This window comes from Centrocercus urophasianus, unplaced genomic scaffold (assembly GCF_019232065.1).
Source record: "Centrocercus urophasianus isolate 14NV4802_14NV808 unplaced genomic scaffold, USGS_Curo_1.0 seq_73, whole genome shotgun sequence".
In the NCBI taxonomy this organism is placed as follows: Eukaryota; Metazoa; Chordata; class Aves; order Galliformes; family Phasianidae; genus Centrocercus; species Centrocercus urophasianus.
Window position 1 is genome coordinate 8,541,180 of NW_024885344.1, and position 15,920 is coordinate 8,557,099.

General features: G+C 39.9%; 1 protein-coding gene across 1 annotated transcript; it reads right to left on the reverse strand.

Moving 5' to 3' along the window:
- Window positions 1-8,093: 8,093 nt before the first annotated feature.
- STMP1 (short transmembrane mitochondrial protein 1) lies at window positions 8,094-14,262 on the reverse strand. The gene is made up of 3 exons (XM_042838070.1): window positions 14,156-14,262; window positions 10,590-10,643; window positions 8,094-8,564 (listed from the first exon to the last, which is right to left on the reverse strand). Exons 1-3 carry the CDS (start codon window positions 14,168-14,170, stop codon window positions 8,484-8,486), a joined length of 150 nt encoding a protein of 49 aa, XP_042694004.1. The 5' UTR covers window positions 14,171-14,262; the 3' UTR covers window positions 8,094-8,483.
- Window positions 14,263-15,920: the final 1,658 nt, after the last annotated feature.

Here is a 15,920-nt window from a genome sequence, read left to right on the forward strand (position 1 = left end):
ATAGAAGCTTGCTTCTTTTGAAGGCAAATCCTTTTTCTTCTTTTGAGCTAAGTCATCAATGTATTGGAAAAAAAAAACCCACTCTGCCAGTTAATCGATATGACCTGGAAAGAAATACAGCTACCAATCTTCAGGTACAACATTTCAAAGGGATATCAGAAACCACAAAACAGACAGGAAGGGGAAGTATCCTGGTCAGGAGAATTGCTTTTCTTTGTTTGTTTGTTTTGTTTTCCACAGCACTAGTATAAAGTTTCCAGTATTGCAGTACTTGCAATCCCCTATATAAAGCTTTGATCAGTATCTCCTCTCCTTATTACTGCAGTGAGAGCTTTTTCAGAAAGGAAACTGACCAAAAAAAACATTACCTGGTCAACAGGCCCATTACGCTCCTCTCTTTTTTTGACTCAGATTAGATAGTTATGCACTTACAATTTCCCTGAAAGAGAAAGTAACAAGATAGTGCTGCTCCATGAGTAAGAAGGGAGTGTACTGAAGTGAGATGTGCTGACATAGCTCCTCATCATGTGTATTCACTTGAACATCACACCACCCTGCTCTCTAACAGCCCAGGAAGCAGGAATTTCAATCGTGAGAAACTGTCAGATAAAGCAGATAATCAGCAGACCAAAAGGTCAATCTTTTTATCATATGCAAAGTGAATGTCCTGCTTTTCTGACTGGACTCCTGTGTTATCTAGTAAACCCTCTCTTGCATTATGTACTGTTTTAAATCATTTATATATAATTTTTTAAATGACAGTGCCTTTAATCTGTATATTAAGATGATTGGCTCTTGTGTAACCACCTTCTTCATATATATACTTCAATAAATTTGTATGCTTTCTACATATAATCTAGGCTCTCTAGATGTTAGTGTGAATGCTTGTGCCGCATAAATAAGATGTCAATAAAATAAATTATTCACTACTGCATATTTTTGTGCTTTATGAGAATATAAATAAGACACATTTCTTCTCATAACCCACCAAGACCTTATGGAAGCAGTGCTGAGACAGCAGGAGCTGTTGGATTATGGCTTCTATCAAAACAGAGAAATTTCCCAGTTATGTCTTGTGAGTAAACACATGCAAAAAGAGGTCTCAGGTCAGCAGAGGAGGAGCAAAATTGGAAGATCACAAAAGCACTTTTTACCAAAAGCAGAAGGCAACATCATTTAGCAGAACAATTTCTATTCATAGCGCTTCCTGTAAACTTGTTTTGGAAAAAGAGAGTAGCTCATGGCTCAGTGCATCCCTGCAGCCTCGTAAACCACGGAAGTTGGCCTCTGTCTTACTTCTCACCTCCTTCATTCCTCTTCCCTGAGTCTGCCCCTGCCACACTACGACACGCAAAATCCATGGGGCCCCTCTAGGACCTGGTCCTGCACTCCTTGCTGGCTCCCCTCTCTGGGCAGCCTCCTGCTCCCCAACTAGCAGCTGCCTCCAGGCACAGTCTGCAATGCCCATCCACCAATACGGACAACACTCTCCAGGAGCAGGTGCTTTTGAGAGCTGGGTGGCTGCAGTACCAAGGGTAATCACATACACAATGTGCAGGACATCTCTTTGTTCACGGTCCCCAAAGTTACTTTCCACCATTCTCCACTCAACATATCTTTCTGGCTTACTTCCTTCTCAAGGCTTTAGTTGCTCTGCACTCCTATTCTAATCCTTTTCACTTCACTCTCCATCCAGCACCACCACCCTCAAATTGCCTAGCTGCTCAGCCACAAGTCACTCCCCATTGCTTAATACCTGTTTTCTTGGCTCAGCTCCACTCCCATCAGGTCTTGCTATCCCACGCAGCTCCCAGGGGATAAGAACACAGGATATTCTTATTTTGAAAGACAGATGTGCAGCTGGTATTCCAATCAGCTTTAGGGAGACCTTGGCTTAGTCAAAAATCAACAGAGTATCCACCAACACTCTCCAGTAATAACATCAATAACACTAGTTTAAAGGAAATTGTTTTATGTTGTGTTGCACACCTAAAGCAATGTTTCACTCCTTCAGAAATATTTCCATGAGCCTCAGGCACAATTTTGAGTCTCACAGGATTGACCTCAAGGCTTTTGGAGTGAACTCTGGTAAGGGATTTCCCCAGGAGTCTTCCCTCTTTCATTGGTGCTCTTAGAACCTTTTGATGTCCTCAGCTGCTGGCACTTGTCACTGTCATGTCCCATCATGAAGGCAGTGTGCCACACTGGCACTTTCTCCACTGAACTTCTGATTTATAGTGAACAAATCTTAACACTGTAGCTGGTAGAATAATGTTTCATTTCTCAAGAAAGAAAAACAGAGCATGATAGCTGTACATTCACAGGGTTTGTTCAATTCCTTCTTGCTTGCAGAAAGACTAAATAATAGTATCATTTTTTTTGCAGTTATTATCTTGCTACTTGGCTTGCACCTTTGATTCCAAAAATGCAGTTCATAGAGAAAGGTGATGAAATCAGGGTGATGAAATATTGCAAAATCCCTGTTTTCACATGGAAAACGAACAGTATATTCCACTCCAGCATTTGGCCTCACAAAGATTGCTATCAGGGATGCTGGGGAAAGGGTAAGCTAGAAGAATGAAACTTCTTCTGTTCTTGAGGCAATCTGCATTGATGAGAAGTAACTCTATGATGTGTCTTTGTCTTAGTAATTCAGCCTGAATTATCATTTTTTATTATTGTTACTTTTGAGAAGAATCAGCTCCACATTAGAAGAACACCAGAGTTCCATGAACCCAGTGAGAGAAAATAACAGGAAGAAAATATGTAATCTAAGTCAGGGAAAATTTACAAAAGTTACAAGTGTAGTTTTGGTTTGAGTCAGTGATTTAAAGGAGTTGTGTTATGTAGGTATTTTCCAGATTTATTAAATACTGAAGTCGGAACAGAGTTTGGTGGGAGCGTCTATTCTGAAGGTAATTTATGATATTTGTTTTATTTTTCAAGAAAATAAAACTGTCTGTCTGTGATTAATGTATGTTTCAGGTGAAAAAGCAAACAACATCCACAACTATTTTATCTCAGTACAAATTCAATAAAAAGTGACCTTGGCTTGGGATTTGTAAAGGTTAGCATATTCCACTCTGAAGCATAGTAAGTGGAATTTGTTGTCCATCTGAAGCAAAAATAGAAAGAGCATTAAGGGAACTGTCTCTGTGTAGTTTACCAGTATTATCTACGTTACCATATACACCATAACTTTCTAATATCTGAAGTAATTCTACCACATATGGAGCAGCTATTAATTTTTACGTAGAAATACGAGTTCACAGTCATGTTTCTACAAATACAGTTAAAATTCAGGCTTATAAAATCAACTCCTTGTTAATTTTGAAAACACTGATTTCTTCCTTTACAACATTTCAATCTCAAAGTTAATCTAAGGGCCATCTGTTCTTTGGGCCAACAGGAGTCTGGGCCATTCAAAGCACATTTCCAGATGCTTGACATGTATAACATTGCTCAATAGAGCATACACTGAGAAGTCTAAACAGCTGTTACTGCACACAGCTGCCAGCACCACATGACAAAGGAGAACCACAAAGTAGAACCACAGTGGAAAAATTCTTCCATCACAAAGGCAATGAAATTTTTGAGGATCACCATAATTCCCTGCAACACCGCCACTTAGAAGTGTGCTGTGGTGATAAATCAGTTCTACATTACTTTACTCATCAGACATCAAAATAGTTAACTTTATTAAGATGGTTCATGAGCTACATATTTTTCCTTTCACCAGAAAGGAGAGCTCTCTTATAGAACGTTCTCAACAATGTGCTAAAGTAACAGGAGTCATGTGTTCTTACCTGAATTCACTATAAAAGCTTCTGATGTAGATAATGCTACTTAATGTAAAACCATAAACTGGTAGCTTCATGAATTCTTGTCCTATGCTTAATTAACTCCTCTTCAGCATAATCTATCTTTCACACAAGTAGACTGGAGATATTCGAGCTTTAATTAATTCACATGGGGTTCAGAAAGCCAGTGCCAGAGCCCTGAGTATAATAAAGAGCCATTATAGCCCTTACTGGTCTCACCTGGGATTCCCACCCATGTTATCCTCCCTTGGACCAAGCCATGCTTGGGCACTGATCTGGGACTTCAGCTTCAAAACTGCTATGCCGAGTTCTGGATCAGGACGTGAGCATACTGGAGTGAGTTTGGCCCAAGGGCAACAAAGATCATGGGAAGGAAGTACACCCATATTACCAGGGTCTGTGGTTCTGTGACAGAATATGGCACCACTGAGCAGACAGCTCAGTGAAGTTGTGTGTGGTAAAGCGCTAGAACTCCTCTCAAAACTCTACTTTCCTTATTTGAACACTGATGACCCACAAGGTAATAATCATCCTTGCTATCTTCTGTCTTCCCAATATTAAACTTCTACTGTATTCAAAAGAAAAGGAGCAGCATTTTCCCTAGGGTACTGTTTTCCATCACAGGATATGTCTCAATCTAGAGTAAATATTTTAAGTCTGTTAGTAGCTTATATGTTCCTTTCTTCTGCCTTTGCTTCAAATCTTCAGCTCCTTTGAGAAGGCCCAGAATAATCAACAATGGAAAATGGATCCAACTGCATTTATCCTAAGAGGTTGTAGAAAGGAAGATGGTATATTTTGGCAGATCATTCCAGATATTCATAGTTACTGTGGATTTCTGCACATTCAAAATGTCTGTACGGGAAACTTTCTCCTAGATGTCATGAAAGTGTGACCTGATACAGCAGCACCAAAGTCCCTCTGAACACTCTGATGCAAGATCTGCATCAAGCAGTCATTATCCATGTGGAATTTTTGCCATTGAAACATAACATAAAGTTAACCTTTGGTATCATCTAGGATAACCTCAGGCTGAATCACTCATGTAAAATGAGTGATGACATAGGTCACTCTGAAAGTAATATCCATGGAAACTTCAACAGATACAAAGAGAACAACAACACTACTTGACGGAGCAAATTCCCAGCTACAAAACACTATTTTTCAACACAGTCATCACCATGAGCTATGCAATGAACAAGAGCCTGAATGATGCACTCAAGATCTATATGGCCGTATGGAACATGGCTTGTCTTCCACATCGCTGTCATCATAGTTGAAATGCACCACTCACCATTTCACTGTGCTCACATTCACTCTTTGGTCTCCATAAACATTCATCAAAGAATGTCAGTGGGTGCCATTTTTTCTGCATGGAAGAATTCTAGGACACAACTCTCTTCCATAAGCACTTCCATGTCAGATGTCATTTTGTCAGATCGCCCTTCTGGTGCCACTTGTTTCATGACAATAAAATGTAATGGGATATTGGTGGGAAGGTTCAACCTCTATTGCTATACCACCAACATCTGCTTCTGATATCATGGACCAATATAATAAAATATTGCATTTGGAGCAGGCCTTGTATTAGACAGTAATTGCAAAGTTGACAAGAACTGTGTTGCAGTATGTTATCTAACATTCCAGCTTATTATAATAGGAAAAAAAAAAGACAGCTTGAGCTAAAATGGAAAGTGTTACAAGCCTTGCAAAATGATTAAGAAGTCTTGTCTCTAATATTAATACACAAATATTGTTTGTACAGCACTATAGCTGTAGCTGTTTTGCTTCATAATCTGATAGGAAAAAAAGGTGCTGACATGCTTGGAACGTTCAGCTGAAAATTTCTGCTCCAAAGCTGTTATTATAGAATAACACAGTCCTATCTGGCACCAAACGCAGGGATTTTGAGCATTATTCCTCTTCTCATCACTCTGTAAAGAACCATAAGGACACGCAGAACGTTTGTTGAAATAACTAGTTCAATATTACGTTAGTATAATTTTATGTGACAACCAAAGAAATGCAAGTAGGTTAGAGCCAGTATTTTTCAACATTCTCCTCAAGACTACAAAGTAGAGGACAGTAAAAGATACACACACACACACACATACTTTTAAAACAACAACAACAAAAAACAGAAGCTGAGGGAAATTTAGTTCATTACATTCATGAAGGCAGTGAAAACAGCCGTACAGTGCTGTCTCGCTTCATGGAAAAGCTTCTGTGTGTGGAAGATAGGTCTTTCAGTCTGGTTTGTAGTTTGTGAAAGCTAATTAAAACTCTTCAAAGACCAGAGTACACTTTACTAGTTCAGTAATAGGTAAACATGGCTGTACTTGATTTGCAAACTCCCTTCACAAATTACCTCCTTACAGTCTTCAACATATACTGCTAGCGTGAATTTTCTACTAACTTATATTAGGTGGTCAAAAATATTTATCTTTCTTTTCAGTTTGTTATTGTTTACTATAGGAAGAGTCTGTAGCATAGCTGCTAAGATTGTCCAACTTGAGATGGCTTTAAATTTGTCAAGTATTTATAGGGCAGGTGAAAAAATGGAAGGGTGGGAAATCATGAGCAATATATATCTTAGCTATTTATATTCTCTAAGGAGAACCTTACGATGACAAGTACTTTCTCAGGACTGCATTGCTGAAGAGCTCTATCATCACCAAACTTTGGAAAATGAAGTGAAAGTTTGGTATAAGATTTTTGTAAACATCTTTGATGATTCTGTGAAAATTCCTGAGCTCAGAATCCACCCAGACGTATTCAAGTTAATGGGTTCGGAGCGTGAGGGGAGCGGGTGGAAATCATATGAACACACAGGGAGTCCTGTATTTAACAGCTTAAAAGATGTGTGTACCTGGAGCAGCACAATTCACTGTGCCTATAGAACAAAACAGCATTCTTTGTAGCAAAGACAAAATTTGTACTTCAAGTTCAGCTGAAGATTGTCAAGTGGACAGGGATTTAAATAACCTTTGAGAATTGACAAGACTCTTCTATTTTACAGGAAAAAAAAAGGAGGCTAAATGTTATTAATTTAGTAATCTGTCAAATAAAGCTAACATCTATTCAAATTTCTGCAATATTTTCTTAGAAATTTAAAATCTTGTGCAAAACTATGCTTTCCAAATGCAGGCTTTGCTTTCCATTCTAACAGAAGACGACAGTGGTAATATGATGTGTATTTTCAAAGATCTTAGTGGCTAGAAAAAAGTGATGAGGAACATACCAGACTGACAATAAGAGGTACAGCAGAGAAGTGGTTCTAATGCTAAGAAAATACATGGTAGACAATTGAGCCAAACAAAAAGCCAATGGGCTGAAGACCATGCAGAGCACTGAAGAAGTGATAGAGAATATATTTGACAAAAGCAGAATCACAGAATATTCTGAGTTGGAAGGAACGCACAAGGATCACTGAAACCAACTCCTGGCTCCAAGCAAGAACAAGTATGTAAACTGGGCCATTAAATGCACTGAGTCAATGGCTTGCAGGTGCCTACTGTAACCACATTCCTTGGTTACCATGATTCCCTTTCCAAGCTAAGGCCGGCATCACATTCTACCCATCATTCCAAAGACATCCTCAGGTTAAAAAAAAAAAAAAAAAAAAAAAAGTAGAAAATGGAGACAGGCAATAGTAGAATAAACAATAAAATGTGGCTTAAATTTGGCAATGTTTTATGCCTTCTGGAATCACAGAATGGCTGGGTTGAAAAGGATCTCAAAAGATCATCTACTTTCAACCCCCCTACTGTGGGTAGAGTTGCCAACCACCAGACCAGGCTGCCCAGAGCCACATCCAGCCTGGCCTTGAATGTCTCCAGGGATGGGGCATCCACAACATCCTTGGGCAACCTGTTCCAGTGTTTCAACACCCTTTGTGTGAAAAACTTCATCCTAATATCTAACCTAAATCACCCTTGTCTTAGTTTAAAACCATTTCCCCCTTGTCCTATCACTATCAATCCATGTAAACAGATATTCCCCCTCCTGTTTATATGCTCCCTTCAAGGACTGGAAAGCCACAGTGAGGTCTCCCCAGAGCCTTCTCCACACTTGTACAAATGTTACACTGGTGGAAGTGATCATTTAACATAATGGAAAAAATGGGAACTTCTCCCTCCATCCAGGCTCATAGTTTGAAAAATGTACGTTACTGTCATGTCCCCCATTTCAGAATCCCAGGAAGTTCCCATCTCCAATAAGGGAATGCAGATCTAAGAAATACTCGCAACAAATTACAAGAAATCCTGAAAGTTACTTCTTGATGCATTTAATTTCTTTTGCGATCTAGTTCTAGGATCTAGAGTATTACAAAGTGTGAGGTATACAGAATAACAGGACTAACACTATTTTCCAGTTGGATCAGGTAAAAATGGGTTACAAAATACTAGGAAAAGCAATAACAAAAAATACAAATGATCTTATCCAGTCACATTATCAGTTGCAAATCCAGAATTCTGAAACCCTTGAAAATCAGTCCCAGGAAAAGTTCATGGTTGCTTTTTCAAAACAAGGACATTCTGGCTCTAGCAAACTAAAAGTGGAGGAACTTCCCATGCCAAATCTCTACTTGATCTTTGTCAATAGAAGGGTAAATTGCATCCTTGATGCATGCACTGAAGTGACCTGGGTAACACTGCTCTCTTAGGACTTGTCACTGGGAGGTTTCTTCTTAGCTTCCACATCTTTCTTAAAATCTTCAAGCTTCTTTGCAATGTTAGGAATCTTTAAAGACAAAAACAAGAGAGAAACAAAACTGAACAACAACAAAATGATTCATGTGATCTGAAGAGTAGGTAAGATCATACCATAAACACTGCAAGAAATTCTAAGAAATTTAAACCACTTTCTAAAAGATGCTTGTTTTTAGGATCTGTTAATTTTCACAAAAATTAAGAGCATTAAGCAAATGGCAGAGAAAAGAAGCTCACCTGGACTTCAGGAAATATTTTTGACTAGGCAGATTGTTAAGGAAAAAGACAACCAGTATTGGGGAGAAGAGAGGAAAAGAAGTTACTTCAGAGGAAATTCCTTAAGATTAGCCTGGCTTTCTCACTGACAGGAGGAACTGCCAAAGAATAAATGATTCCAACACTGATGCATAGGCATCATAATGAATTTGGAAGGAAAGGTAGACTGTGCTACGCTAGTCAAAAAAACCCTACTCATAATACAAAACAACCTTCCCTCCACCCCGCCCCCCCGAAAATAAAAAAAAGAGAGAGAAAAGATGTTCAAGAACAACTAATATCTTCTAAAAAAATTTGTGAAGCAATCCATTTCTCGATCCATTTTGCAGATACGAAAATTCCCCACTGGGAAAGTTTACTGCATTGAAAATTGGCAACCTTATGCAGTTTCATACTTGAATGAAAAATTCAATTTATCACTTGCTAACTTCAAATTTTCAGCTTTCTTTTACAAATAAAAGCATTTTGAGAAAGCAATCAGTCAGCATTGACCACTTGGGGGAAAGGAAAAAAAAAAAGAACTTTTAATGTGAGGACAGACTCACGACCTGAACTAAAACTGAAGCAACACCACAGGATTTTGGACTTAGTGATCCTCATGAGTCCCTTCCAACTCAGGATATTCCTGTAATTTTATAAGCTAAATGAGTAAATGAAAACAAATGAACATTTCCATTGGTATTTATGACTTTCTTTATAATCATGAATATTTACTACACTCGTGCCCTGATCATGCAGCAGGATATTCAACTCAAACTGACACCCTTTGCTTGGATGGTTTGATAGTGATAGTACAGAAGATGTCAGAAACTTCTCTCTTCCTTTTTGAGAAAGCTAAATTAAAAGCCATAAATCCATAATATGCCTGACATCTACAATAAACCAAAAGAAGTCCGCTGCTATCAGCAGAATTATCCACATGCTTATAACTAAGCACAGTTCTATATGGTTGCCAAATTAAGACCTCATTAAGACAAGTTCACCTTCCATGCAATCTAAGAAAAATATTTTTTTGATACCAGCAATAAAATTACCATTTTAATACTTGAAGTCGTGATATTGCCAGTAAACCGTTTCCTCCAAATCAAAAGCAGAAGTCGCCCTCTTGTGGAAACACATTATTAGTGCTTCCAGAAAAGCACTCCATTATGTTTACAGCACATACTGATACACAATATTTTCTTTTGACCACATTTCTATAAATTTTAAAAAACACTAATTGTAAAAGAGACAACAGAATATTGTTACAGTTATTGGATTGACTGGACAGAAAGCATCACAGAATTTTGCCTCTGACTAGTGGACAAAAAATAAGAATTCTGCTAGCAAGATGACTGAAGATACTGAAGATGAGAGGCATAAATGTCATCACAGACTTAAAAAAAAAAAATCTGGTGAGGCTTAAGCTTTAGTTTGGTATAGATTTCAAAATAAAGGAAACAACTTTATGTTAAATTTTACTCCTTTAGCCTGAAAGAAGCCAAGTGGAACTGACTTAATAAAGAAATGTACCAATATATATGCCCAGCTACAGTAACTGTGCTCTAGAATTACTTGAGGGTTTAATCACTACTTTCATACAGATGACCCAGCAAGGAGACCAATGTTTTGGTTCCATTTGAATTTGAGATCACCTGTAGCTAAAGTTAGTACAATTTGTATTCCGTTCAAATCCAATACAAACATCAAAATAAAGACTGATTCAATTTTGTTTGAAGGCAAACATTTTAACATTTTCAATTCAAATTAAGTTCAACTCTAAGAATACAAGGATACATACATCGTAGTTCTGAGCCAGATACATCCCAACCACATTGCCAAGAGTAAAACCAAGCTGTAAAGGAAAGAAGAGAATAGTTAGTGCCCTTCTACCAAAAGCCTTTTGATTAAATTGAAAATGTAAAAAATTAAAAACTGAAGAAATTTCAATTACAGTCATACTTTTGCATCATTCTTTCAAAGAGAGATACAGTTTGACTCAACTGCCTCGCCAGAAAAATCTTATAATAATTTCCAAAATACAGCACAACTGTGCTTTAAATATATATCTCCAAGACTGTATGCATAAGCCTATGATCATCTTTGTCTGCAAAATTCTTTACACGCCTATAAAGTCAGGCAATAACTTCCATAACAGTGGAAAAGTACAACATCACAACAGCAGGGGCTCAATGACTGTGGTCCACAGCTGAAAATCCAAGAGCAATACCTCAGTAAAACAACATTCCATGTTACAGAGAGGACAGGCCACAGAATGACTCAACACAATAATAATACACAGTAACAGAACTGAAATTTTAGAACAGAAAGGTTCTAAAGGTACTTTAAAAGGTTCTTCTCCATCAGCTATAATGATACAGAACTGCACTGTCACTGAGGTGAGGTTCCTCACCCCTCTCCACTTTGCTCCAGCACTCTACTGCAGCTACTTCTACAACACCAGCACCTGTACACCCCCTAGATAAGTTTTCATCCAAATCTACTCTGATCTAAAGTGGGAAAGCACTGATAGTTGAAAGCAGGTACAACTATTTTTGACAACAAACTAGTAGTTGCTTAAAGTTTGGCTGTGAAACTGCAACCTGGAAGGGGAGCAAGAGCAAAATGGAAGCACAGTTCCAGTTCTATCCCCCTCCTTGACAGTTGAAGAAAATCCTCATGCGTAACATCACTCTGGGAGGAAAATGAATTCATCTCTTCAAAGACAGCCTACACGATTTTCAGTCAGGAGCTCCAAAAGGTTCTGGATAATTAGTTATTACATTCCACAGTAAGATACTAACCTATGAAAGCTCTTTTGATAGTTTTGGGAGACTACCAATGCTGTGCCTCCATTCCAGTTCTATTTAAGAAAATTATTATTGCTTATAGCCTCTGCTGCCAAAATAAGAATATTTTAAGAAAATTAAAACTAGTGTCCACAACGACTTTACCATCACATCTGAGTAGACATCTTTTCCATACCCAAAAGAGGATACAGAACATCTCATTTTTACAGTGACTCAGACTCCACAAATACCAGTGCTGAAACCTAGCTACAGAAAACAAAACCTTGTTGAAAGCTGCCCCATGAGCCACAACTGCATAACTTCAGTATTTTCTTGCACAGATTTTTGATCTTATAATCTATTTATAATTACTTCCTAAGGAGCTGTTTACAATTTAAGAAGAATCATTGCTCTTTTTGTGTATACTGCAACGGTTTTAACTTGCTATTGCAGTTAAGTAAGTACTTTGGAAGACATTAATAAATGTTGCACCAAGTGTACCAGACTTATGACTCCTCTTGATGTATTGTATCACTCCAACAAGTTTCCTCAACCTCTAGCATATATATCTTTGGGAATTCACTTGAAAACACAAACCAAGTCCTTGCTTATGAGCAGGTTTCTCAATTTTTGCCATAGAATATTTCCAATGATGGGTCAACTATCTCATATTCTGCCAGATGATACTCAGTATGGCTGACATTAGTAATCCATTTCAGTATATGCCTTTATTGAAAAGTCCAGCACTGCATTCAAAAGCAAGCTACCCAGTTATGTTTACGTTAATAATTAACAATTCAAGCAGAGGGAAAAGTCCCACTATTCAGACTTCTGTAATTTGGACTGCATAAAAATACAGCCAATTAAATGTGTATGTTAATCAGCAACAATAAAGCTGGTGAAAGTGCTGGGTCTTCCAATACCCAAAATTTCAAGTTGCATTTTAAGCAAACTTTTATGCTTAACTCTGGGTAACAAAAATGCAAGGTTGTTAAGATTATCCTTTTATCTCCCTGCAACAGCCCTGACAAGGGACAGCAAAAAGTCAAACACCCAATCTACACCCAAAGAGGAAGAAAATTCAGAACTAATATGTTACTTCTTAAACTTTCAGGCACTAATTGAGAAGCCATAATAAAAGGCTTTCATCTAGCAACTGGAAAAAAGGAAAAAAAAAAAAAAAAGAATAAATATTAGCAGCAAGCAGTAGAGTTGATAAACACAGAAACTTTGAGGAGACTGTATTTTCATTGTTACTGTGTCTTCAATGGAGTGGAGGCAGACAAAGACAGATACAGAAATGACAGGCTTTCATAACTGCTGATTGTTCCATTTTGTTTTGAACTTGAGATACAAAATAACACTTATCTTTTCAACTCATAGAATCGTGCAAGACTCAGAACTCACAAAGGGCCATCTCTTCTATCAACAGTGAGTATGAAACTTATTAACCAGCCGACTCACTCTTCCCCTATTTAAAGATTAAAGGATGTCATTAAGTATTTAAGCATAATGAAAATCTAGAATAGACCTTCCAATGATTTGCAGGCCACTAGAATGAAAAATGGGAGTCTGCTTCTGTGCTCTGTTACAGCAGAGAGCAGCATCTTTTATTATTACTTTGGTCTGCTAATGTCACATTTGTCAGTGAAAATCTCAGTGTTAAATAATGAATTAAGAGCAGGCAGGCATCAAACCTCAGACATCCAGAAGAATTATGGAGTCATCTAGTTTGGAAAAGACCACTAAGATCATCTTGTCCAACACTAGCTCATCCCAACCATGCCCCTCAGTGCCACATTCACATGGCTCTTGAACACCTCCAGGGACAGTGACTCCACCACCACTCTCTAGGCAGCCCATGTCACTGCAGCACCCCTTCTGAGATGAAATTGTTCCTAATATCCAACCTAAACTTCCTCTGGTGCAATTCGAGGCCATTACCTCCTGTCGAATCGCTGTTCCCTGGGTTAAGGGGCTGACCCTCACCTCACATAAAGGACATACAGGAACAGAAAATTAAAATGAAAAGAAAAATAAGTGTAGAAACATCTAATCTATTAATTCTTCTGTTGGAGGGGCTTAATGCATGGCAGTGATTAAGCATTACTGCTTGCCTTAACATATATGTAAGAGAACTTGCATCTTCCTAATGCTGAAAATCATCGCTCTCGTAACAGGAGCGAGCGAGGCACACCTGTAGTGCTAAGAAATCAGAGCAAAAAGAGGATACAACAGCGAGCAAGGAAAAAGTGCTGAACCTTAACGACAAACTAAAGGCATGACTTGGAGAGAAATAAGGCATAAACTCCCCGTTTTCCGAACGGCTGAGAATAACCTCCGTGCATGGCGATGAACCAAAGCCAAGCACCCGTCACAGCAGTAAGAGGGGCGGGGGCACTGCCAGCCCCTCGCTTTCCCCACGTGAGGCCCATCCGGAGCGGTCGCCGCCGCCTCCCGCCCCGCGGCTTAACCCTCGCCCCGCCGCCCGCCGCCCCCTCGCTCCGTTCCGTTCTGCTCCGCTCCGCCCCGCCCCGCCACGAAATGGCGGCGCCGCCGCCGCTTCGCGGAGCCTCACCAAGAACTGCAGCATGGCGTCCGCCTGCCTGACTGCCTGCTTTCCAGCCGGGGAAGTCAGGCGGGCGGCGGTGGCTCCTCTTCCGGGTCCCGGCCCGCCCTCGCCGCCCTGACGGTGGGGCTCGCCGAACTCGGGAGGAGCCACCGCGGGGAGGGTGCGCCCACCGCCGCCCCGAACTCCGACCCTGCCCTGATTATAGACCTCACCCGGCGGGCAGAGCGTACCGCTGTGGATGTCCCGCATCTCCTTGCCACTTTCTGAGATGAAAAAAAATGGGGCAAAGGGGGCTGCTGGACACCACCTGGCAACCAGGGAGGGGTCTGGTGGCAGCCATCGAGCCTGGCATTTCTAAGGTGGCTGCTGAGAAGTTAAATGAGAGTCTGAGTATTTACATTGTGAACAATTTTGAGCTGAATCGTAGAATCTTTAGAATTGGAAGGGACCTCTGAAGGCCATCTAGTCCCCTGCAATGAACAGCGACACCACAGTTAGATCAGGTTGCCCAGGATTTGATCCAGCCACACCTTGAAATTCTCCAGGGACGGGACATCAACCACATCACTATGTAACGTGTTCCAGTGCTTCCCCACCATCATAGTGAGATATTTTTTCCTTATATCTAACCTAAATCTGCCTTCCCTGAGCTTGAAGGTCTTAAGGAAATGTCAGGGGAAGCAGACACTCAGATGTAGGTGAAATCGTGAATGATTTGAGCATCCTCTGGTTTGGTGCCTTGGGAAATATGGGTCTCCCATGCCAGAGAACACTGAAAAGTTTTCAGCAGTGTGAGAATAGCAAAGCAAAGCAAGGCAGCCAGAAGGAGAGAGAGGTGGGGTACCAAACAGCAGCCGCCAGGGCCTACAAAGGGATAATAGATAGAGCCGGGCCATTCACAGCTGGGTGGATGAGAGGGACAAGATGAAACAAGAGGCCTGAATGGGATTTAAGGACAGACTGTTGCCTCATGAGGGAAAGGAGTGGCAGAGATTGTGCCATCTCCATTCTTGGAGGTTTTCATATAGTGGGTGGCAACGCTGCTCACAGCAGGGGGCTTGGAACTGGATGATCTTTAAGATCCTGTCCAACACAAACCATTCAATGGTTCAAGACCTGAATGGGTAAAACACTGAGCAACTCAGTTGGAGCTCAGAACAAACCCTGCCTTGAACAGGAGATCAGGCTGGGGCCTTTCTGAGGCCTCCTCCCATGTGAATCATCCAATCGCCTATGATCTTAGAAGAGCTTTCAAAAGGTCTTTATTTTTTTTCTTCCCTGCTCACACGAATAAAAAATGAAGAGTAGTCATATTTGTAAAACACACTAAATTTGATTTCTTCTAAAGGCTACACTAAATTAGTTGAGATTTGGGCAGCAAATATCAGACAGATTCGTCCTGCTGAAAGAATTTGGAGACAGTAACAATGTACCAGAAATCTGTTTTGTGACATGAAGTTTCAAATGAAGGAAAGGAAGGGGGAAAAAAAAAAAACACCACTTGGCTATTGTGAAATCATTAGTCGCCTCTACTCTGAAACAAAGTTAATTCTATAATTCTCATCGAATTAGAAACTGAATAGCAAGCTTTCTTTCCAGAGCAGGAACCTGATGAGGTAAAAAAGTATCTTCCAACTAATTTAGGAAAGGAAGCACAGGAAGATACAAAGTGACATCTTCGTTGGGGCTGGTGGCACTAGCCAGGAGCAGAGCAAGGGGCAATCTTCAGGTTGCTACTGAGTTGCGTTTCCCTCCTTGGGTGAGACCTGCT